The sequence below is a fragment of the Lampetra fluviatilis genome, chromosome 20 (genome assembly GCF_964198595.1).
Source record: "Lampetra fluviatilis chromosome 20, kcLamFluv1.1, whole genome shotgun sequence".
Taxonomy (NCBI): domain Eukaryota; kingdom Metazoa; phylum Chordata; class Hyperoartia; order Petromyzontiformes; family Petromyzontidae; genus Lampetra; species Lampetra fluviatilis.
This window is the reverse complement of record NC_136294.1, coordinates 7,933,285-7,955,739: the sequence shown is the minus strand read 5'-3', so window position 1 is coordinate 7,955,739 and position 22,455 is coordinate 7,933,285. Positions and strand designations below refer to the sequence as shown.

General features: G+C 44.8%; 1 protein-coding gene across 1 annotated transcript in view; it reads right to left on the bottom strand.

Annotated features, from left to right (window-relative positions):
• Positions 1 to 1,781: 1,781 nt before the first annotated feature.
• Positions 1,782 to 22,455, bottom strand: part of LOC144937933 (procollagen galactosyltransferase 1-like) — a 29,116-nt gene continuing 8,442 nt past the window's right edge. Inside the window, exons 3-12 of the mRNA XM_078865555.1 lie at positions 21,803 to 21,920; positions 16,334 to 16,468; positions 11,684 to 11,888; positions 10,548 to 10,667; positions 9,851 to 9,927; positions 7,245 to 7,351; positions 7,027 to 7,159; positions 5,454 to 5,581; positions 4,531 to 4,737; positions 1,782 to 3,522 (exon numbers count right to left, since the gene is read on the bottom strand). Coding sequence (XP_078721681.1) covers positions 3,054 to 3,522; positions 4,531 to 4,737; positions 5,454 to 5,581; positions 7,027 to 7,159; positions 7,245 to 7,351; positions 9,851 to 9,927; positions 10,548 to 10,667; positions 11,684 to 11,888; positions 16,334 to 16,468; positions 21,803 to 21,920 — 1,699 coding nt within the window. The 3' untranslated portion in view covers positions 1,782 to 3,053. The remainder of the gene's footprint in view (positions 3,523 to 4,530; positions 4,738 to 5,453; positions 5,582 to 7,026; positions 7,160 to 7,244; positions 7,352 to 9,850; positions 9,928 to 10,547; positions 10,668 to 11,683; positions 11,889 to 16,333; positions 16,469 to 21,802; positions 21,921 to 22,455) is intronic.

The window sequence follows — 22,455 nt, the reverse complement described above, 5'->3', positions numbered from 1 at the left end:
ACAAAATACTGGAAGAACAAAACATGTTTTAATGCTCATATGGACATACCGAAAACAATTAACTTTATGTTTTTGTTACAAAAAAAGCTTAAACAGCCATAAGAGAAAACAAAATCGTAGACACCTCGATGGATGACTCATTGTTATGTTCTTAGGTTTCTTTTCGGTAAAGTCACGTAGGTAAAAAATTAAAATTAATAAAAGTAAAATAAAAAATAAAATATTGTTTCATATTGCTTTTGTGTCCTCTAGGATATTCTTCTTCTCTTTCAGAGGTATAATTTTTGTACATGTGTTAGCTTCTCAAGTTTGATAGTTAGATGTCCAATATTTAAATCCAACAATTGTATCAAAATAAAACAAGTTACTTTGTACATAGCTTAACCAAGACGCACCTGTGTGCGCATTCGCTCGCCTTATGTAAAGACTAAATGAGTTCCTGGAACGTAAAATACACACCGCAAATGCCACGTACGAACCGAGTTGTTGTCAAAACAGAATCTGGATTTTAAAAAAAGCACACCCATTGGGAGTTCCTTCGATTGGCGAGTTGCATTTCGCGGGGGTAAACTGTGGGTACTCCACACTTCTTCCAAAACTTCTTGCCGGCGTGGGAGAGAAGGTCAAATACTGAGTGTGTGGGCTCTCTAGAGCTCCCTCTAGTGGAGGCCCTTCCGCAGCAGTGGTGTGAGAAGGCAACTGCAGGGCTGCGCTTTTGCCTATCATCTAGGACGCAAGTCCAGCCGTGCTTATATCTGACATGTGCTTGCCTCCGCCCCACCAAGCTTACATTAACCAAAAATATAAGCTTGCGTTGCTTATATCAAAACTGTGCTGAAATAAACGCATTTAAATCCAGCTTCTACTGAAAGTTAAAACTACTCTTTAGCAAAATTATACTTGAGTAAAGTATTGTGAACCCTAGAGACAGCTTTATGCAGCAATCACATGGCCTTATAAAGAGCTATTATAACGAGCTATTGTTAACATCTAGACTGAGGATCTGCTTAGATTTATCCATAAGCGGCATTTGATATTCACGGAAGCCTTGTGATCACAATTTGGAGAGCTAGTAAATCAGATTCGTAGTGATTATATTACAGTATTTTACATAAGCCTCTTCGCATTCCCACTGACAATGTTATTGTAGATAAGGCATTGAGCACAGGAGTGGAATAATGATTCTCCCTGCCTTCTGTTTCGATGAATTGTCGCGTTCCCAGGTTGTGATTCAATTGAAGGACCAATCTTGTTTCATCATTGTTGTGGTCAGTCTCAAGTGGTTGGAGTGGTCTTAAATGAACCCGATACATACAAAGTATACGAACCAAAAAAATCCACCGAATCTTATATATATACGCGATTCAATGCACGTATTGTTTCGGTAAATTATCAATATTCATCAACAATTGATATCATAGGGTAGTGCTGGTAAGTTTGTGAACCCCCTGTAGCAAATCAGTTTAAATATTTGTCCAAGTTTATTTCTCTTGATCAATTTTATTCAAGTAACGAGAACACCCGCCAAGACCTGCCCTCCACTCCTTACAATAAGATAATACAGAGGGGAGCGGGGGGGGTGAGAAACTTGACTAATGTATGTACAGCTCACCTGGGCTGCGGTGATGCAAGGCTTGTTCTCGTTGGTCATTTGAAAAATGAACATCCATCGTTTCAATCGGCAAGCGGGGAATCGACCGAATACGAGCTGCAGAACCCAACCACGGACGATCGGCACCGGAAAACAAAACTCCGATGCAGGCCCAACGCTTGAACCAAGCTGCAACGGGCACGATTTATTATTTTATAAATCTCCACTGACGTAATATGCACAGCATAGTCTCGTCATGTAGTATAGCCTGCGCATTTTGCAATCACTGCTGAAACTCCAGCCAAAATAATCGGAGAGAAACGACAACCGAACGTTTTGACAACAAAAAAAACATGCAACACATGCCGGGTTTTTGTGTCGAAATGTGCAAAGTTTAACAAATGAGTAGTGTTGTTTCTTCAATGGCATCAGTCATTATTAAGTTAGTGTGAATCAGGAGATATGGCACTTAGTTAGCCGAGAAAGTGTTGAAAGCTTATGCCTAGAGATGTTGATGGGGTCACAGATGTAATCGAAGGGCAGTTTATACAGAGAGAGAATTGAGCTTTCGACTGGGGTATAGAAAATGTACTCGCATGCTTTAGTTTATTCCATATCCTTTAAAAATTAGATGCCCCTTGGCAGTACAGAGATAATGAGATGCGTTTAATAGTATTAGCGTAAAACATCAAGAGTCAGTTAATTTGTATTAATGAAGATGCAATCTGTACAAAATCATGTTATAAAGCTAATAGAGTTGCTAATGTATGTTACAAGGTGGAAATTATTACAATAAGGCATTTTGGTTTTCAGTTTATACAAATAATACAGCGGACATCCTAAAACTAGGTGAAAAGAAAAGGACACTATAAACGTTGCCAAAAGCAATAATGAAACAGCCAACCATTAGAGGCTTCAGCATTAAAGGCAAGAACAGGGATTACATTTCTTAGAATACTTGGATTCAGCAAATGCTACGCACGCAACCAAAACTACAACATCACAACCAGACTGGCAAGATAACTGCTGTACAGTGAACAATACTGTGACAGCACCTCCAACAGATTTGAAGCAGACAGGCCTGAATGCACAACACGAGGTGTTCTTACGACCCTCCTGATCAAATCCTTTTCACAAGCCGGGGAAATTGTCAGTTCAGAATTATACATTTTCTTAAAGCCGCAAAGTAGAACGGACCTGCAACTGAAACCCTGTCGACATCATAGCCCTGACTTGAGTCCAGTTTTATCAAAACTGTCCAGGTACTTTCTTTAAATCCCAAGTGGTTCCTTCCACACCAGACCAATACAAACGCGAACAACAAATGCATCGCAGCAACAGGTTTAAAAAAATATATCAAAGCCGCTTGTGCGCAATCACCTGTTGCCATGCGATCCGGCAAAGGTGTAGGTGTGTGTGTGTGTGCGCGTGCCGACGATGTCTGTACACGCCGCTGCTGCCGCTACAGCTCATCTCTGGCGGTGGCGTCGGCTATGTCCGTGGCGCCACCTAGCGATTTCCTAGCGGCCTGTGTGTCTACGAGCTCCTTGGCGAAGGCGCCGCCACCTTTCACGACGCCGGCCCCCCTCTCGGGCCAGCCGCCGCCCACGGCCCCCACTCCAGCGGCCACGCTGGCCTCCCAACCCTTGGTGCCGCCGGCTTCGTCGGCCTCCCCTTTGTTGCCACCGTTGCCGCCTCCGCCGTCGGACGAATGTTCGGCGCCGCCGCTGGCCCCGGGCCCCTCCATCTTTGGCGAGGGTCCCCAGTTGGTGTCGGGGGCCGCGGTGCCGTCCCGATCGTCCCAGATGGTGGAGGTCTCCGTGTCGCTCACGTAGTTGGCCTCGCCCGTGTACTGCGTCGGGTAGACCAGCAGCGGCTCGGCCGAGAACGCGCGCAGGTCCCGCGGCTCAAAGTACTCGAGGTACTGCTCACTGCGTGGCGGGAGGGGACAAGTTGAAATACAGGGCGAGAACAATTGGGGCGAGAGATGGCACCGATAAGAAAAAAGACTGGTGGTCTGGACACGAGTCTACAATGGATCCGGAAAGAAGACCAAACACGGGGTGACACACGCAAAGTGCAGGGAACAAGAAATATACGAAAAGAAACGTGTGCTGGATTGACGCGGTAGAGAATGAGTGGTTTAGGCGAGAGTTCTTCAATTGTTGCAACCCGTGAGCCAGATATTAAGCGCACAAGATCACGGACCGGGCCTGCCGAGCCATATAAAATTCGAGATGCAAGTTGGCGAGACGAAAGCGAGAGATAAACAAGGTCTAGGCATGGTAGAGCTACAGAGAAGAGAATAATATTAATGAGATGCAGGCAGGATAAACAAGAGAGAGAAGGAGACAGATGAGAGACCTGGAGACAAGAGGTTAGAGGTCACGTTATGACGTCACGACGCCAAGGCGGCGCCATAACGTCTGCCGCGCGTGACGTCGTAGTGCCTGCGTGGCCCGTCACCACGCCCTAGTTTTATTCGTGGCCCACCATTGCAACGCAACCCTCGTTTGGGGCTAAAAAGTATAACCAGTAAAAACAAAGTTTTTCACTATAAATCCTTTATATGCGTGGCGGCTAGAGTCCTCTCGTCCTCTGGCTGGAGATGGCTGCCACCTATGGGTCAGATGATTGCATTGCACCATTAAGCAATTGGTAATTAAATATAATATTTTCGTCCTAAAAAGTGTAACATTTTTGAAAAAATGTTCACGAACATTAATTGTCACGCACAACGAGTCTGTGTGGAAAATGTCAGCTCCATTGGATCACGGGAAGTGGGTTAAAAAACGACCGAAAGATTTGCACGGTCCTAAGCAAGCAAGCGAACTTAATATAAAGGATTTAAAAAGACGATGAAAGGGAGGCCGGAAGGTGGGAGGGCGGAGTTGGAGGCGGAGAACTGGCGGCGTGAGGGATCGCAAGGAGGCTCTCACATGGGATGCTTGTTGAACATGACGGGCAGGTACTCGTCCACGGGAAGCATGCGGCCCAGCGGCTCCCCAGCCAGCAGCTTCCGCGCGCCCTGCAGTGACACTGCATACGCCAGGGTCCAGTACGAGTAGTCGGCCCACACCAGGTTCCGTATGCCCTTCACGGACCGCTCCGGGGTGTCGATCTGCATCTTCTTGCGGCCGATGTATCTGCGGGTGAGATTAGTGCGTTCACCTGTTGTTAGTCCGTCTGTTGTTTTATTTTTAAATTGAGACGTCTGTGATTTATTTTGCCCACTAAGGTGCACGTACTGAGGGACCCAGTGCAAATAGCAGAGAAGCACGCACTTCCACTGAACAACTTTGTGAGTGATTAAAACAGTACATCCGTTATCCATGGAAGTGGAACATTTGATTTCGCAATGAGTTCTCATTTTTGGTCCAAAATTTAAATTGAATGCAACTGATTAGGGTGAGCGTTAACTTGAGCTTTACCTTGGGCTGAATAAATACAAATTAAAAGTGGTTTATTTGTCCAAGTCTCTTGCTTACAGCCCAGAGCTTTGAGAATATCCATTTCTGTTACAGAGGGTAGGCTATTCAGACAACAACAACCTCTGCCGGTTTAATCCACTCCCAAGAAATCAACGATCGAGTAGACCCCCTGCCGATTAGACTTCAGAGTGCGAATCACGTTCTCTACCCGCTGCGCAGCATAATCAGCCCCCACGTGTTAAACGCAGCATACGTAAATGTCTCCAAAAACATCGAAATGTATTGGCCACTGTACAGCTTGGCCTGTGTGGCCGGTTAAGTATCCTCCGCTACTGAAGCTTGGTCTGTCTGGCCAGTTGGCTTAAACACCTTGAGTGAGAAAGCAACAATACCAGCTGGCTCCACACACGCACGCACGCATGCACGCTCACATCAGGTCCCAGTTGAAGTTTAAGCTCTTAACGTCTGCAATGAGCCTCTCCAGGCGGTGGCGGAAGAACGGCTCGAAGCGGACGTCGTCTTCCAGCACCAGCGAACTGGGGAGGCCGCGATCCACCACCTGGCGGGACAGCGGCGAGTTAGCCAGGGCGGGCGAGGTGCTATGGGCGACTCCAGACCCAGCTATTGGCTGGTGCGCATCGACCGAGTTAATACTCCGTTTCTAATAACAGTAATGTACATGATTCACCCAGGAAAGCCTTATTTAGTTGGGGATGTTTGGTCAATTCTATGCAGGAGTGCATGGCATGTGAGAGGAAACCAGAGTACCCGGAGACAACCCACGCGCAAAAGGGTGTTATGCTCAGCACTGACGCCCCCCCTGCACCCCTATGCCTCCAACACTTGGCAAGCCTTGATGGTCCCGAAACCAAATACCATCCAGCCTCGAACCTGTTTAGCCCTGGAGACATTCAAGTTCGGGCGCATTTGTGGTAATTTGCTTGCATGCACCTTGGTGCAGAAGAACAACATTATAGCTCAATTTCATCAGCATGTGTAGGTGCTGATTTTAGCCAAGTTGACAGGAGTGCAGGAATGTGCACGTTAACAAAAGCAATGCTCACCCACCCTAAAATGCTCGTTACTTCCAGGTCATTGGCAGTGCGAGTGTGCACAGTAAAGGAGAGAGAGACAAGCGTGGGCGACGTGGCAGACAGAACAGTTTCCGAGGAAGAGGATATGCCGAGTATATGTCAGTGGTTCTGGTGCCAGGGGCTGCAAATCATTGCTCCACCAACACGTTTGCGTCAACGATGCAATTTCGATTTAAAGCTTTCGTGACTGCAGGGATTCATCTGCTTGGTTCTTTCGGTAAAGTCACGTAGAAGGGAAGTAATAGAATAATAAAAATAAAACATAATAAAATAATATAATAATATAAAATAAAAACGATGCAATTGTCAACTCAAGCGTCAAAGCCACATTGCGAATTCAGCTTTAGAGGTTCACTCTTTACGGTCATGGAATGGAGTTATATTTTAGTGTTGTAGCATTCATGTGTGACTGCTATGATGTGAATACCATTAAAGTGTCCCCAAAATGTGGGGTCATTTTGAAAAAAAAACTAATATTTGTGGGGAAAATATGGGATCCTTGGAAATCAGTAAACAAAGGATGAAAAATACAAAGTTGTTAAATATATACACAGGATGCTTGGAAAATAATATGGTAATAATGAAAGTGGCTGTGTTACTGCAATACAATTGCTTCCTGTACACAACGCCAATAAAGTTACTAAACAATCTGGTCACATATATAAGAGTGGAAGTAGTCGTGGTGCCAATTACGTAATGCGCCAGATGGTGAAACAGTCGCGTAGACACAACCGATATTCAATTGCCAAAACAAAATACACAAAACAATTCGAATCTTTGGAGCGGTGCAGAAGATACATCTGCACCCACGGGGCAATGGTTCTGTGGACAGCACCTACATTCACAAGTGGCCCTGAGATCACAACAAGGAACCTAACTAGCTCTGGCCAGGCCATGGAAAGGGGAACACCTCTTGCCAGATGCCGTAGTGGCTCAAGAAGCAGCCGATCTCTCCCTTGGTGAGAACGCGGCCAGAGTAGGGGTCGTGGTAGCCGGGCAGCATGTCCACTCCCAGTGCCCGGATCTGACTCTTGTTGAGTGCCCTAGGGGAGCACACGGCACTCGCTTGAGCAAGATCGCAGACGCAACAACAACTCAGTGTGGTGGTGGTTGTTGCGGCCTGCGTACTTCCCGTCGACCGCGTCCACGACCTTGCACTGGATTTGCTGCTCTTCGAGCGATCGCAGCATGCGGAGCCGCCGCTCGGGACGACGTTTCAGGTTGATCATGTACACCTGGAGCGCCAAGCAGGGAACAGTTGTTGTTGTTGTATAGAAATTAGGAACAGCTTTTATTCAGAGGGCTCGATATGAGGCAACATTGCATGTAAACAGCTTCACGTTTTAGAGTTTCATATTAAATAACGTCATCATGAAAATAATTATATTCCAGTTTTATATTGAATAGTCTTATATTCAGGAGATTCATATGCCACAGCTTCACATTTAACCATTTCGCGTTCAATAGTTGTTCAATCAATTTAAATAAGCAGACAATTAATCTCCTTCATATGTCTCCCATCATTCTGGAAGTACGTAATTTTACCAGCAGTGATTCAATGCAATTATTTTGTGTTAAGTTGTCCTTTGCCTGCATCTCCGATTAAAATGGTTGGCTATGTAAGGTGCGAAAGAAGTTCAACATAAATTTCGATTTAAAGCTTTCGTGACTGCAGGGATTCATCTTCTTGGTTCTTTCGGTAAAGTCACGTAGAAGGGAAGTAATAAAATAATAAAAACAAAACATAATAAAATAATTCTCACGTTTCGGCCACAACGCAAGCAGCCGTCCTCAGGTCCTCTGGACGGCTGCTTGCGTTGTGGCCGAAACGTCGTGAGAATTATTTTATTATGTTTTGTTTTTATTATTTTATTACTTCCCTTCTACGTGACTTTACCGAAAGAACCAAGAAGAAGTTCAACATACATAGATGCATGCAAACTCTGGACCGGTTTTGACATGCAAGAGTCTCGTAAGCAGAGCCAGGCTTGCTTTAATCAGTGCTGGTGAGCTGCCAGATGGTATCGGCAGCATGGCTTCTTGGATGTATGCTATGGCTCACCAGCATCTGACAGTTCACCGGCTTCGATTCAAGCAACCCTGACCTTGCCGCTGAGACACTGTATGTTGAAAGACGGTCCACAATTTGCTTGCACAGTAAAACCTTGGATTGCGAGTAACTTGGTCTGCGAGTGTTTTGCAATACGAGCATTTTTTTAAATAAATATTAATTTGATAAACGAGCGAGGTCTTGCAATACGAGTAGTACGTGTATATGCTTTGTCTGCCGAGTGTCACGTGATCACAACTGATGTACGACGAGTGCTTTGATATACGAGTGCTTTGGATTACAAACACGTTTCCGGAACGAATTATGCTCGCAATCCAAGGTTTTACTGTATTGAATCAATGTTGATGAAATTACGCACTCCCAGAAGGCGATGGGGCCGCTAGGTTGGGTGGAGACAATATTGGGGAAAGCAGATGAAGACGATTAAAGAAAAACATCGATGCAACTCTTTCACAGCAGCGATCATTCCAATAGTTTTGATTATTACACGCTTTTATTTAACTCACTCTGTCTGTTGTTGTCGTATCCTCAAATCTTGTAACTCAATTGTAACCGACTTCCCAATGTGGTATCGACTTGTAAACTTCGTATGCTTATGTCTTACTGATGACAATACTATATTCTATCATTAAAAATAAAATAAATATTTATAAACCATCTTTTTTACATGTTATGTTTCAGCTTTGGTCTAATTGTCCACGCTCAACTAACGTTGGCTGTAAATCACCACGGCCCCTTACGTTATGGCAAGCCTCGGGCCACTTCCTGGAGTCGTGGAGTTCTGCCATTACTCGTACGGTACATTTCATTAAAGCGTGTTTTTTAAAAAGTATTTTTTTTATATTATTTGACTAGAGCTTACACGATGAAAAACTATTCTCTATTTATAGAGCCTAGTAATATAAAACGTGTTGAAAATTAAACGAAGCTCAACGTGAACCAAACAATTAAGTAACAAATGAAAGTTACGCACTTTTGCATAAATCACTTCCTTCGGAGGCTCACAGCTGGAGACGTTTTCGGTTTTAAAAATTATTTGTTATTATTTAGTCTTGAAATGTGGTCAAACATAATATAACGATACAACACTTGTAAAACAGATATGGAACAGTTGGGAAGGCAAAAAAACAAATGCACACGTTGACTCGGATTAACCCTGACGAAACCTTCAGCCTCTATTTATAGATAAAACATTCGCCTGTACCCAACAAATCATCTAGCCAGGCGATTACTGACAATCATGGGAGCCAATGGGTACAGTAAGGCCATATGTTAATGGTTGGTTGCCTTACACAGAACAGGGCAACCTGACCCAGGACATGAAGAAACCATGTTATTCCACCTCCTGTAACGGGATCCAGTGATTTTTTTAAAATAAATGTAAAATATTCCAACATGAAAACCCCTGTTCGATGAGACATCTCATTCTAACAGGTGTACTGGTGCCATTCCATTAAGAATCTTCTTAATTGACATTAACAATCGTGTTAACTATCTGTGGTGGCCTTAAAAGCAACCCAAAGCAGAACTAAACAGACACAGGAAATTGATATGTCACTCACGGAAGAAAACTATCCTGGCTTCACCGCCCATTCACAGCTTTCCAGCCGATGTGGTCGGGCCAGTGAGACGACAATTCATGACGCCCAGTGCCCGTCATTACCTCGTCAAAGCCCATCTTGTCGAGCTCCCTCTCCGGCATGTGGATGTACTGGGATGGCTTCATCGGAGGCTCTTCCACTGCAAGGGCACAACGGCATTAGCTAAAGGTCCAATTACTGAAACAGCCTAACCGCAGAGCCCCCAGAGTCATGCGTGATTAATAAATGGTATTTTAATGATTCGTGCATTTAAAGGCAGATAGAAAAAAAACAAAAGACCTTTGGTCCACACGGCACGCCAATAGCTCTCTTGTAATGGCTCTCCATGTTACGGCGCTATCAAAAATGTCGTTATATAATGAATGAGCCAGTCATTTTAATTGATGGGTCTTATTTCCACAACCACTCAATAATATCTACAGGGAATTAGTAAGCAGTGTCTATTGCGCGAGTGGATGTTAAAGATGCTGTTGTGTAATTTTCAATCAGAGGCCCACTGAGTGCCTGTGTCATGGCCCACATCCCAAATAAATAAATAGAAATTATAAAACAAAAAAATTGTATCATTCACTTTTCACAAGACTTCCCTGCCAAAAAAACAAGACGACTGTCAACATGTGCTCACCTGGTTAAATAAATGTGAATTCAATCTTGAATTGACCTAATTCTTGTTAAATTATCAAAGCTCTTTTTTTGGGGCTGGTACTGAACGCTGCCGCCTTGTGTAGTGTTCCAGCGCGGTGTACAGCTTGCACGCACCCATGATCTCCAGATGGGTGTGAATGAACATGTCCACATCGTCCTGCAGCGTGATCTCTGCCTTCCCTGGCACCACCAGGTGTCCGAAGCGATGCTGGTTACAGATGTACATGGGCACACCTGCAGGGAGTGAGCAAAACACATGGAGCGATTGCACGAAAATCCCCCAGTGAGGCCTTGCCAACTGGACAAACCAGTGCTGTTACAGAAAGGACACTTACGTAGAACAACACGGCAAACAAGAGGACAATGTTGTCAGCACCAGGCTTGACCACCTTCGTCTCCCCAGAACTGATAGTTTACATACCACACAAAGTACTTCTTTTGAGCTGTGCTGACCTAAGGGAGGCCCAGGACAAATGTTGATACTATGTGCCATTTATTCGATCCTTCTAGGATGGTGTCACACATGCATACACTATGACCAGTTTTCTCGAACAAAAGTGATATGTAAATAATCTGCCATCAATCAACTTGATGAAATAAAATAAACCACCATGTTATTTTTTAACATGGTGGCATTACAGTAGCAACATCGTGAACATAACGATGGGAATCATTCAGAGTGTAATATTACATTGACTAACACTCACAACACATGCATCCAATCGTGTGTTGAAAATATTATTTTCGATGTAAAAAATTAGTTCATGCGACTCCTGAATCGGCCACCAGAGGTGCTACATTCACCGCAATGCAAAATAAAATAGATTCTCGTATCAAACCGCGTGACAAGTCGTCACTGCATGGCGAGGAGAGTGAATTATTTTAGGAGAGGCTGCCATAGAGGCTATTTTTCCTCCTCTTCCAGCGCTGGTCAGACACCTTGGAAGAGGTGGGTGACACCCACACTTTACCCCACCACGCGCAAGCTGTCAATCGACTCGTGACGGTACCTATTTATACTGCTCGTTGGATATAGTGCAGTGGGGAAGATTTAATAAACTTGCAACATTGTTTCAACCGTCGCGCCAGGAAAATACACCGGCCACCCTCTAGCTTACAAGTCCAGTGTGACCACCGTTACAAACGCGGTAGCGTCAGGATTACAAACGAAACAAAAATGTGAAAACTTAAACAACAACAACAACAAATTAAGCAACATTCATCCGTGACAGAGGAGGGCATTGCGGCACCGAAGTGTTTGCAGGAGGCGGCGAAGACGATGATGTCGTCGAAGGGCCAGGCGTAGTTGGGTGGCGGGGGATAGAAGCTGATGAGGCGCGACGCCTCGCGGCGCAAGTCGATCAGGAACGTCGAGTGCACCATGGGCACGCGGAAGCAGCCGAGACGCTCCCGCTCCCGCACAGGCAGGTACTCGGGCGCCCTCTTGTAGTAGCCCTGCACAGGGAGGCCCCGGTGTGAACAAAACAGGCACAACGACATCTCCCCCTCGTCCAAAAGTCACATTATTGCGAAAAGTCCTGCACGTGGCAGCAGTCACGCATGGTTATTTGTGTGATCATTTGCATATTATCCGTTTCCTTCAAGAAACATTCAAAACAGTTTCATATCTTCTTCTTATAAGCCAAAAGTCAAATTATTGTATGCGGTCAGCTGCTTGGAATTTCCTTCTCTGTGTGGCTTCCATTCTGTTCCTGATGTCCAGTCCCAGCCACTGTCCTCATATCTCACTCCACCGCATGCTCCCATCTCACCCTTGGCTTCCATCTACACCTTCTGCCGTGCACCGGTGGTATCTCCACAGCGCTTCTAGACGACGGGTCTCTATGCGAGTCTGCGGGCCTCTAATCTCAAAAGCCCTTCCAGTTGCATATTCTTTGTTTCTTCTCAACACGTGCCCAAACCATCTCTCTAACCTTCTCGATGCTATTGCTAACCCCTGAGAAGGCTCTTAACCTCTTCGCTCAGCCTTCTTTCCTCTACAAAATACCTCCAACATCCACTTCGGCGTTCGTATCCCCGTCCTTTTCTAGCACTCGTTCCTATTCCTTCCTTGGTGCCCACGTCTCTGCACGATATAAAAGGACCGTGCTCTACGCGTTACCGTTCCGTTGTACTCGTGTATGCTTTACAATCAACGTAACACTCGTGAGACCTTGGCCCATGTGTGACATCATGCTGTGTTGACCCATTTCCTTCCCACCACTGTTGCCCCACCCTCCTTCCTCAATTAATATTCCACCTGAATACTTTAAACTACTGACCTAAATTGATGCCCATCCCCCCCTCTGAGAACGAACAAAGCTGACGCTTAGCTTCGGTATACGAGGGGTGGAAGTAAATTCTGTGACTTAACACAGGAGGCATGGCCATACCACAGAGGATGGATGTTAAGTGGGCATTTATGAACGTATAATTTCCTCTTTTAAAATCGATTCTCAAGACAAGGGCATTCAATTGTGTGTGTGAGAAAATCTATTATTTCTCATTTACAATGTATGCATTTTTAGTTTGGGTTAACAGTACAACCAAAATTTGACAAACAAGACATAAAAGTGATTAACATTAAATAAAATCAACACCCTGAATTGTGACAATTAATCAAATAGCTAGGGAGGTAAATTGTGAGATGACCAAAGCTCCGTTCAAAGAATATACACATATCAATCCACTGCTGATTTTTGCCTCCCTTCACCGTGCAGGTTGACGGAGGTTATTTGACCACACCTCACCACGCTGATCAATGGAGTTTGGTGAAGTTGGGCAGCAAACACGTGGTGGGATGGATCTTACTGCATTGCCCTCTACTGCATGAACATAACCCGCCCCAGCCTACAACGTCCTGTTTCACGCACATTGGTCACCCATCCAACCACCACCCAGGCTCAAATCCTGGCTTAGCTTCCGAGATCTAATGAGGTGGGGCGCATTCCAGGCACAATGCAAAGACACAAACGTCGTTGTCTCGTCCGCCACATATCTAGGCTGTATGTCTTGGGCTCATTCTAGATTTGAAGTTTTCGTGACTGCAGGGATCTTTGGTTCTTTCGGTTCTTTCGGTAAAGTCAAGTAAGGTATACAATATAAAATAAATTAAATCACGACGTTTCGGGCGCAACACATATACCTACGTGACTTTAACGAAAGAACCAAAGAGTATGTCTTGGGCTGTCAGCAAGACTTTGAAGTCCGTTAATGAGAAACATGACTGTGAAACCGGGATCGGGCGTGCCTTTACGGCCCTCTAGTGAAGTAAATCCCATACTCTGTATTGCGTGACGTTACTGGATCACCATGATTTGATGCCTGACTGTAACTTAAAGCTTTTTTTTTATTAATAGAGCCTTAAAATCATCCTGGAAATTCTAGGACAGACATAGCTCAAGTTTGCATCTACTACATAAGAGGTTTTCATTTTTGTAGTTGTGTTTTCCACGAAAAGATATTACTTTCAAGAAGGATTAGCAGGTTTCAGAATAACATTATGAACTGTCATGTTTCACAGGGCGATGAAATCGCGTTGTTTGTGTGGTCAAAGCCAAAGACTGGAGAAAAATAGAATAAAAAAAATCCGGAAAACCTATCCTCACCAGATCTGGCTTCAATCACTTCCACATGTGTTCACAGTTAAAGAACAGCTTGCAGGGAATGCAATTTTCTCGTGACGATCAACTGACACGGGCCGTGTAGAGCGAGGCAGAGAGCTCTTGCAGGCGAGGATTAGAAGCCTCAGGCTTTGCCCTTCAAGGCGACCTTACAGAAAAATAACACAGTTCCAACAAGATCATCCACTCCTTTCTATATCATGCTACACACGCGTACTATGCGTGTATGTATGTTGAACTTCTTTTGCACCGTACGTAGCCAACCACGCTAATCGGAGGTGCGGGGCAAGGACTACAAACGAAACACAAAAAAGCAGTTCTCAAGAAATGAGCTTTCAACTTAGAATTAAAAGTGCACAGCTCCAGTGGCTTCATAATATCAGAAAGGAAGAGCGTTCCAGACGACCACAGAAGCGGATCATTTCACTGCTGTTTTCAATACTTAAAACGGGTCAAAGCGCGCCCATCTGGATAAACAGCTGACAGACTGGGGAATCGAATGTTGTCAAGTCAAGGAATGAAGCCCGAGATGCACGCCGAGAAAATTCCTTTCGGTGTTTCCACCCAAGGCCTTTCCGTGAAGTAAATGGGACAACGCTGCAGTACGCTTTTCAAGGACGAGTTGACTGCATGTCTTAGTACCTACTTCCCGAGCGTATGCAAACCGCCGCGATATATACCCAACAAAGCGCGCAACTCAACTTATGCAACGGGTGTTTCTGTGCAGCAATGTGTTACATGGTCCCAGGTGGGAGCTTGAGCTCAAAACCTGAGAGCCAAGGATTTAAACATCTCGGCTGTCTGCTGATATATCCCTTTGCCTATCCAGCCAAATGCTACACGTGCTGGCTATTACATAGCATGTACACAGCCAGGGGCAGCTGAACACTAAGTGGGGGCCCTGTGCAGAAGGGAAGAACTGGGGCCCTGGGGACAGCCAAAGATGACATGCAGAGTAACACAAAGCAAAAGAGAGACATGGAGAGGGACGGACACAGAGACACGAGACACTTTTTGGAGCCCCGTGCATGTCAAAATGTTTCGCAAGCATAGGGACATAGCACTTTTTTCCGTCAGGCATTAATGTATATGCATGCAAGACTTCAACACTACAGTACTAGAGGAAATAGTGATTGTCTATATACATAAGCTCACCCTCGCCACAGGATCAAGACTGTAAACAGGAAATGGGTGCCACCCCATGCTCGTTGAGCTGGTAATTGTGTTGACCAGACTTTGATTTGAGGAAATGCAGGTATCGCTGCAAGGGGGTCATGTACGCTACGTACGGTGTGTGCGGTGTGCCCAGAGTGTGCAATGAGGGGGTGTGGTATACACACGCAATGCTGAATGCGTTGTGCGTGGTGTGCACTTGGTGTACATGCGGGATTCGTGTGTGAGTGTGTGCATGCGTGATGAGCACGTACGGTAGGCGCAGTGTGTCTGTGTGGGTGTGGTGTGCACGTGGCACATGTGCGGGGTGGGATGCGCGCATGCAATGCGTGCGACAGTGTCTGTGGTGTGAGTGTGGCGGGTATGAGGTGCGCCCGCGCGATAGGCGCCATGCACGTGGGGTGGGGTGGCGTGCGGCCTGCGGTGTGTTTGGTGCACACGCGTGATAGGCGGTGTGTGTGTGTGGGGTCCAATCGCTGTGTGTGTGTGTGGGGAGTGGTAGTGCAGCGGTTAGCGCGCTGCGCTATGAAACTGGCGACCCGGGTTCAATTCCCACTCACGGCCAACACCAGTGACGATTATCTGAACCGGTCCTGGGCCTCCCGTAGGTCGACTCAGCCTCAAATGAGTACCTGGTGCGGTGTGTAAACATCGCAACTGGGGAGACAAAGGCAGTCGGGCGTGGTGCTGGCCACCCACCCCGTCGTGTACCGTTCCGGCCTTCATAGGTGGTCGCTAACAGCACTTGCCCCTACAGTCTGTTAAGGCTATACGGGGGATCTTTGTCTTTGTTTTGTGTGTGTGTGGGGTCCAATCGCTGTGTGCGTGTGGTGTGCGCGATATAAAAGTTGCATATGTGGTGTGCATTTGTGCGAGAGGCGAGGTGTGCGCGTGAGGTGTGCCAGGTGCACACGTGCAATAATAGGCGGCGTGTGTCTTGGTGTGCTCCCCGTGTGTCTGCGGTGCACGTGATAGGCGCGCTGTATGTACGTAGAACTTCCGTTCGCACCGCACGTAGCCAAGCGTGCTCATCGGAGGTGCAGGGCGCGTGTGCGGGGTGCGTGTGGGGCGCCCGAGGGCCGTGTGCCAAGAGCGCTGCGGCACCTGCTCGGTCATGGCGCTCCAGTAGTTGGAGTAGGCAGTGCGCGAGTCCAGCATGGGCGCCACGATGGTGCGGTTCTGAGCCACGAGGAATGACAGCGTCTTCTCGTTCAGCAGGAAATTGTCAACGTCCACGAACTGTGAAAAAGAACACCCATGGCCTCCTGTAAATCGGGGAACATTGCCCGAACAACGATTCATTCAGCCCTCCTTCATGTAACCATGTGATGGCTCACACAGGTTGTGTCGGTTGCAATGGAGACCTGCAGAAACCGATGAACAGTAATTTTAAATATTTTTGTACAAGGAATATTCATTGCCTTCTCATACCATGCTCGTGATCGGGGGCTGTATGACCGTACTTTACCACGCGGGGACATTATGCAGTTCGGTAAAAGAGGGGAAAGCAAGACTGGTTCAGATATCACCCACCGCTGATATTAGCCGTGACCAGAACTCAACCTCAGGTCACTAGGCTCATGACCACTGCAATGCACTGCTACCTTCTCAAGTATTGTATTCGAGTATTTGGCTGCTATACATATCAACGTGATGAGCTATCATATGTGGCGAGGTAGCTTCTGAAAAAGACGTCATGCACCTGGGGAGGGGTCAGACATTTGTGACGATGTGTGACAAGGGGGGCGGGGTTTGAGAAATGTGACGTCACATCAAAATGCGCAAACTTTAAATAAATATAGACAACACGTTCTACTTAATTAAATAAACTTTTTGATAAATGTTTTCTCGTACAACATCGGAGTGCAGCACCACATTAAATACGCACTACAATGACAATAGTTTAAAGCGATTTGAAGCATGTTTTATTTTTTTTGGGGGGGGGGGGGGGGGCAGAGCTTTGTGACGTCATATTTGAGGGGGGGGGTCTGACTTTTTGTGACGCCGTGTGACGAAGAGGGGGGGGGGTCAAAAATCGTCCAAAATCGCGTGACGTCGTTTATGGATGGCCTCTATACAGCTCAGTGGGCCTTACCTGGTAAAATTAAAAAAAAGTTTTTATTGTTAGTAATGTCTGCGTTTATCTGCACATATGTAAGATGGCTGGATGACCCAACACAAATATTTTAGTGCAGGGCGGAAATCTAATGATGACTGTTAGATGGTCGTGTCACAATGTTGGATTATGGGCTTCCACTTATGACTAAACATTCCAGAGTTTTCATTCTTAGTGAGGTTCTCTTAAGCCTAATTTCTGACCGCTGTGCAAAAACAGTGATTAAATAATCTAGGCCAGTGGCTCCAAGATTAGTTCTCGATACAACCACGTTTGAAAATGTGGTTTGCATCGATAGTTCAATTTTAATGTGCAATCTTAATGTGCAATTTTATTGAGAGACTGTGTGTTGTCTTGCTGTGGTATGGGACTTTTGTTGTTGTTGTTTTGCTGCCTTTCCCCAGCTTGCATTTATTGTTGAAATTCGGCAGGAATGTATATACTGTACTTTTCAAGTTGTACCTATATTATATTTATTTATTGACCTGCTTACCTTTCCATACCTTGCACTCCTATCGGTTCTTGTATTGTTGTTGTAATTTTATGACCCGGCCCTTACTGGACATCTGTGAAATAGAGCTCCATGGCTCATCGGATTCCGTCAGTCTAAATAACGATTCTGATTCTGATCACTCGTTGTGTCACAGGGGCCGTGGGAACTAATCCTAGGAATGCTGCACGTAAAAAAATAAAATAGCAAAATTCTTTCCACTGCCCGTCGCACAAATATTTAGAGGAGTCAATTAAAAGCAAGTTAATTGCTCACATCGCTTGTAACACTTTTAGGGTAGAGCGATTTTTTGGGGTTTGAATGTGTCACTGGTGGCATGGCAGTCTGCGAAATATGCTGGTGGGTCGGCTGTGTGGTCCACGGGGTGCAAAAATGTTGGGCACCACTGACCGGGGCTGTGAACACAATTTGGTAAAGGCCAGCTGTAGGGGCTAACGTTGCCACATGCTCGCCGATCAGATGACAGGCACACGGAAAACTCGTCTCTTTGTCGAGTGAAGCAGTTATGCCCCTTTGCTTCATAGAAAGCCCTTTTGTAGGTAATTAAACTAAATATTTGGCGATACTGCGTTGGCAGTGGCAAACAAGCGCAAACAGCAAAAAAACCCAACTCATTCGTCAATAACACTGCCCTAAGAGAAAACAAATAAATATATAATTGCCGACTTTTCGGGCAATGGCACCTCTTCATAGCACCGTGTTTTTTGACGATAGTGTTTGGTTTTCTTTGTCTATTATAGAAACATCAGTGGCAGCAGTCTTCGATATTGCAGGGCTCTTCCCGAACTTTTTCCAAATAGGGTTCTGGAGTCCATTGTTGGGAGTTTATCCAAATGGTCACTTTGCCCCTAGTTTCGGTTTCAGACTTGGACAAGACAAGCATTGAAGAGACTACCCCCTATTTGAATGCATGCTCACTACACGGGTGTGCTTTGGCAAGTACCTGCAGAATTTGCCAGGCAGCTATGGGAATAGATCCATCATCTTGGTGAAAACTGGCCTAGCAGGGGAGAATGTTAACCACCAGGCTAACCAAATGCGCATCACGATTGGTGCCATATCAACATCGCACCAACCCCGATTATCTTTAACGGTATCTTGACTACTCTTTCACTGGAAACTTAAGACATTTCCTAGGAAGGGCAAGTTGGGGAAAACGTCAAAATCTTCTTTTTCTGTTGATGATGGCAAAATAATGTTATTTTAATTCATCTGTAATAAGTTCATGAAAGCAGTAACTTTATGTTATGAATGGGTCTTGCCGTGTAGTTGGCCAAGCCGATTCACAAATATGTGTTCCTATGATAGTGCTTCATCTCAAAGGATTGCAAGCTCATAAAGGGTTTGTCTAATCTACACCAGGAGCCAAGGCTTGGTTAAATAGACACTGTCAAAATGAAACGTTGAACGATGTCAGAATATCGATAAAAGCACTTGGAAATTCCTCAGTTACACAACCTGACATTTGACACACAAAAACAATCATTTACAAATTAACACCACAAAGTTGTTTCGTAAAAGAGTTGTGCTGTAAAAAGGATCATCATTCAGCAACTGCTTCCGAAAGGGAAACAGCTGAATAGGCAATCTAAAGCTCGCATAAAAAATATGATCAACGTTTGCACACAACCACATATACAATCAACTCAACATTTCACTGATCGGTAGGAAAACAGTTCAGTACTCAAACAATTATTAAACATTAGTATGGCTGTCAATTAATTAATTAATTAAAATTGATTGCGTTAAAAACACAAGCATCAAATTGTCTATGCGACAATGGCCATCAATACAGACAAATTTTACGATTCACGTTTTCCTTCAGGTTGAATGTCAGAATGAAACTAGACACAACAAGGCACACAGTGCAAACAATACACGTGGTACAGGACACACGAAAACGAAAATTGACAAAACTATACAAAGCAATCACGCCAGAGAAGGCGATGACGGCACGTATTTTGGTAACACGGGGCATATTGATGTGGAGTAACGTATTGGCAGGCCCCGAGGATAGAGAAGAAACTGCTGAATTTGTCAAACCAGCCAGTAACACCCGGTCCACAAAAGTCGATTCAAAGAGCTTCACCGAAACTGGCACAGTTTACAAAATCGCGCACAATCATCTCAAAATGTGTAGACTTAACACACGCGAAGAGTACGGGCATTTAGAGACGTGATTACTTTTTGCACCGGGAAATCTGTATTGTTATACGCTACAACTCAAAGAGGAAACACGATGTTTATCTGAAGCCTTTTGATCCTGGGAAGATGAAACAAACTTTCATGTCAGTGGGTGAGTTCAACACTCACTGCTACATTGTGAGGGAACTGAAAATTCCCATAACAGCGCCAGTCCAAAAGTAAATGCGTGGGCATGTGTAATGCAGACAAGTATACAATGGCCCTTTTATTACCACAACTTACACAGGATGGACTACTCTACTGTCCTATCTACTGACAAGACAAGCCCCTTCCACAGTGCTCATATGGGACTTGAAGGAGCACCCAAAGACTTTACGCAACAACTGGTGTGGATGAGACAGCACGATATCATGACCTACCAAACTAAACCAGACCTTCTTCTTGGTTCTTTCGGTAAAGTCACGTAGAAGGGAAATAATAAAATAATAAAAATAAAACATTATTAAATAATTCTCACGACGTTTCGGCCACAACGCAAGCAGCCGTCCTCAGGTGAAGACCAGGTCTGTCGGGGAGACAGCGTCTGAAACTGTCTTCCCGACAGACCTGGTCTTCACCTGAGGACGGCTGCTTGCGTTGTGGCCGAAACGTTGTGAGAATTTACACTATGAGACCTCCTTTACCAGTGGCAAAATAGAGTAATAGGTTTTACTATTTTTCAACTGGTACAAAAAACTGATACCTTTATAAGGTGTCACCTTTATAAGGTGTCACCTTTATAAGGTGTCAGTTTTTTGTACCAGTTGAAAGGGTAAAAACCTATTACTATGTCGTGAGAATTGTATTTCATTATGTTTTATTTTAATTATTTTATTATTTCCCTTCTAGGTGACTTTACCGAAAGAACCAAGAAGATGAATCCTTGCAGTCACGAAAGCTTTAAATCGAAATTTAAACCGGACCTGTTGCTGATGCAGTACTTTGTGTGGGGCTGTCTGTGTGTAAAACAATAAAATGTATGCCACAAAATTCACGACAAATATAATCACACCCGACATGTTGGCGAATCTCAACACGAGATGGATTGCTGATGCATGGCCGGTAGACATATGGAGGTTTAGAGGAATGAAACTCATGCGATGAAATCTTCATACTACCAAGTGTGTGAATGCTTGTATGTAACTATCTCAAACAGATGGATAATTATGGGTAATTATTTAACCTTAGTGAAGGTCCATTATTTAAATCATTCTAGAATATGCTAAGTTAATACGCATCAGCCAGTTGATGATAATAACAAAATAAAACAAAACACATAGAAACACTTGGAACAAGAGATGGATCGTATGACTGGCCCCTACTGGACATCTGTGAAAACGAGCGTGAAAACGAGAAAATAAATATTCCGAAAAAGATATTCTATAATAACTGATTGAAAACAGAAGATATTAATACTGCATTTAAAATATTTGTGAGTTGTTGGACAGCAACAGCAAAAGCAATGGCATATGAGGCCTTGATGACAATGCTGATGAGTGAGGATGACTAACGGTTGGCATATTGATGATCATGACGAAGATGGTGGGATACCAATGATCATGTGCATCAGAATTTGATGGGTTGAGATAACTACAATGATGATTATAGTTACGGACATGAAGGCGATTGGTTGGAGTGACCATAATGAATTGTGATTATGTCATGAGAGTGATGACGATGAAGGCGGCGGTGGTTTGTTACGATGATCATAATGATGACGACGATGATTCCGACGAATGCGGCGGTGGTGCCGGTAACGTACGAAGATGTAGTCGGCCCATCTCTCGCGTGCCGTGTTGAGGGCGCCCTGCCTGAGCTTCATGACGTACTCGTAGCGCGACGCCGACCAGTGCTTGGGGCCCACCTCGTCGAGGTACGACCTGCCAGGAGAGAGAACACACACGCAGCAGCGGCAGCCCCCCAAGACTCACACACAAAGCCAATGCTACAATTAATGGACTCATTTCTTTGTTGTGAAAACTTGTTTGTTCTTCTTGGTTCTTTCAGTAAAGTCACGTAGACGGGAAATAATAAAATTCCCTTCTACGTGACTTTACCGAAAGAACCAAGAAGATGAATCCCTGCAGTCACGAAAGCTTTACATCGAAATTTAACTTGTTTGTGATTTTTGTTTTAGTGCCATTTCTTAATTTGTTTATTCATTTTAGACTTTGCTTGATATAGGGTTTTAATTTGTTTGGTAGTGGCTGAATAAAAATGAAAGTAAAATTATTAGTGGTGGTGGGGGGTGTTTAAAACACAGACTTTTAGTAATATACATTCCTAATTTGGTAAGTTCATGTCTATGAGCAAATCACCTGGAATATGCACCTGACACGGTCAGATCTCAGAGGATAAGCAGAGTGAGCCTGGATAGTTCTTCGATGGGCAACCACTATGCGTAAAACAAGCCTG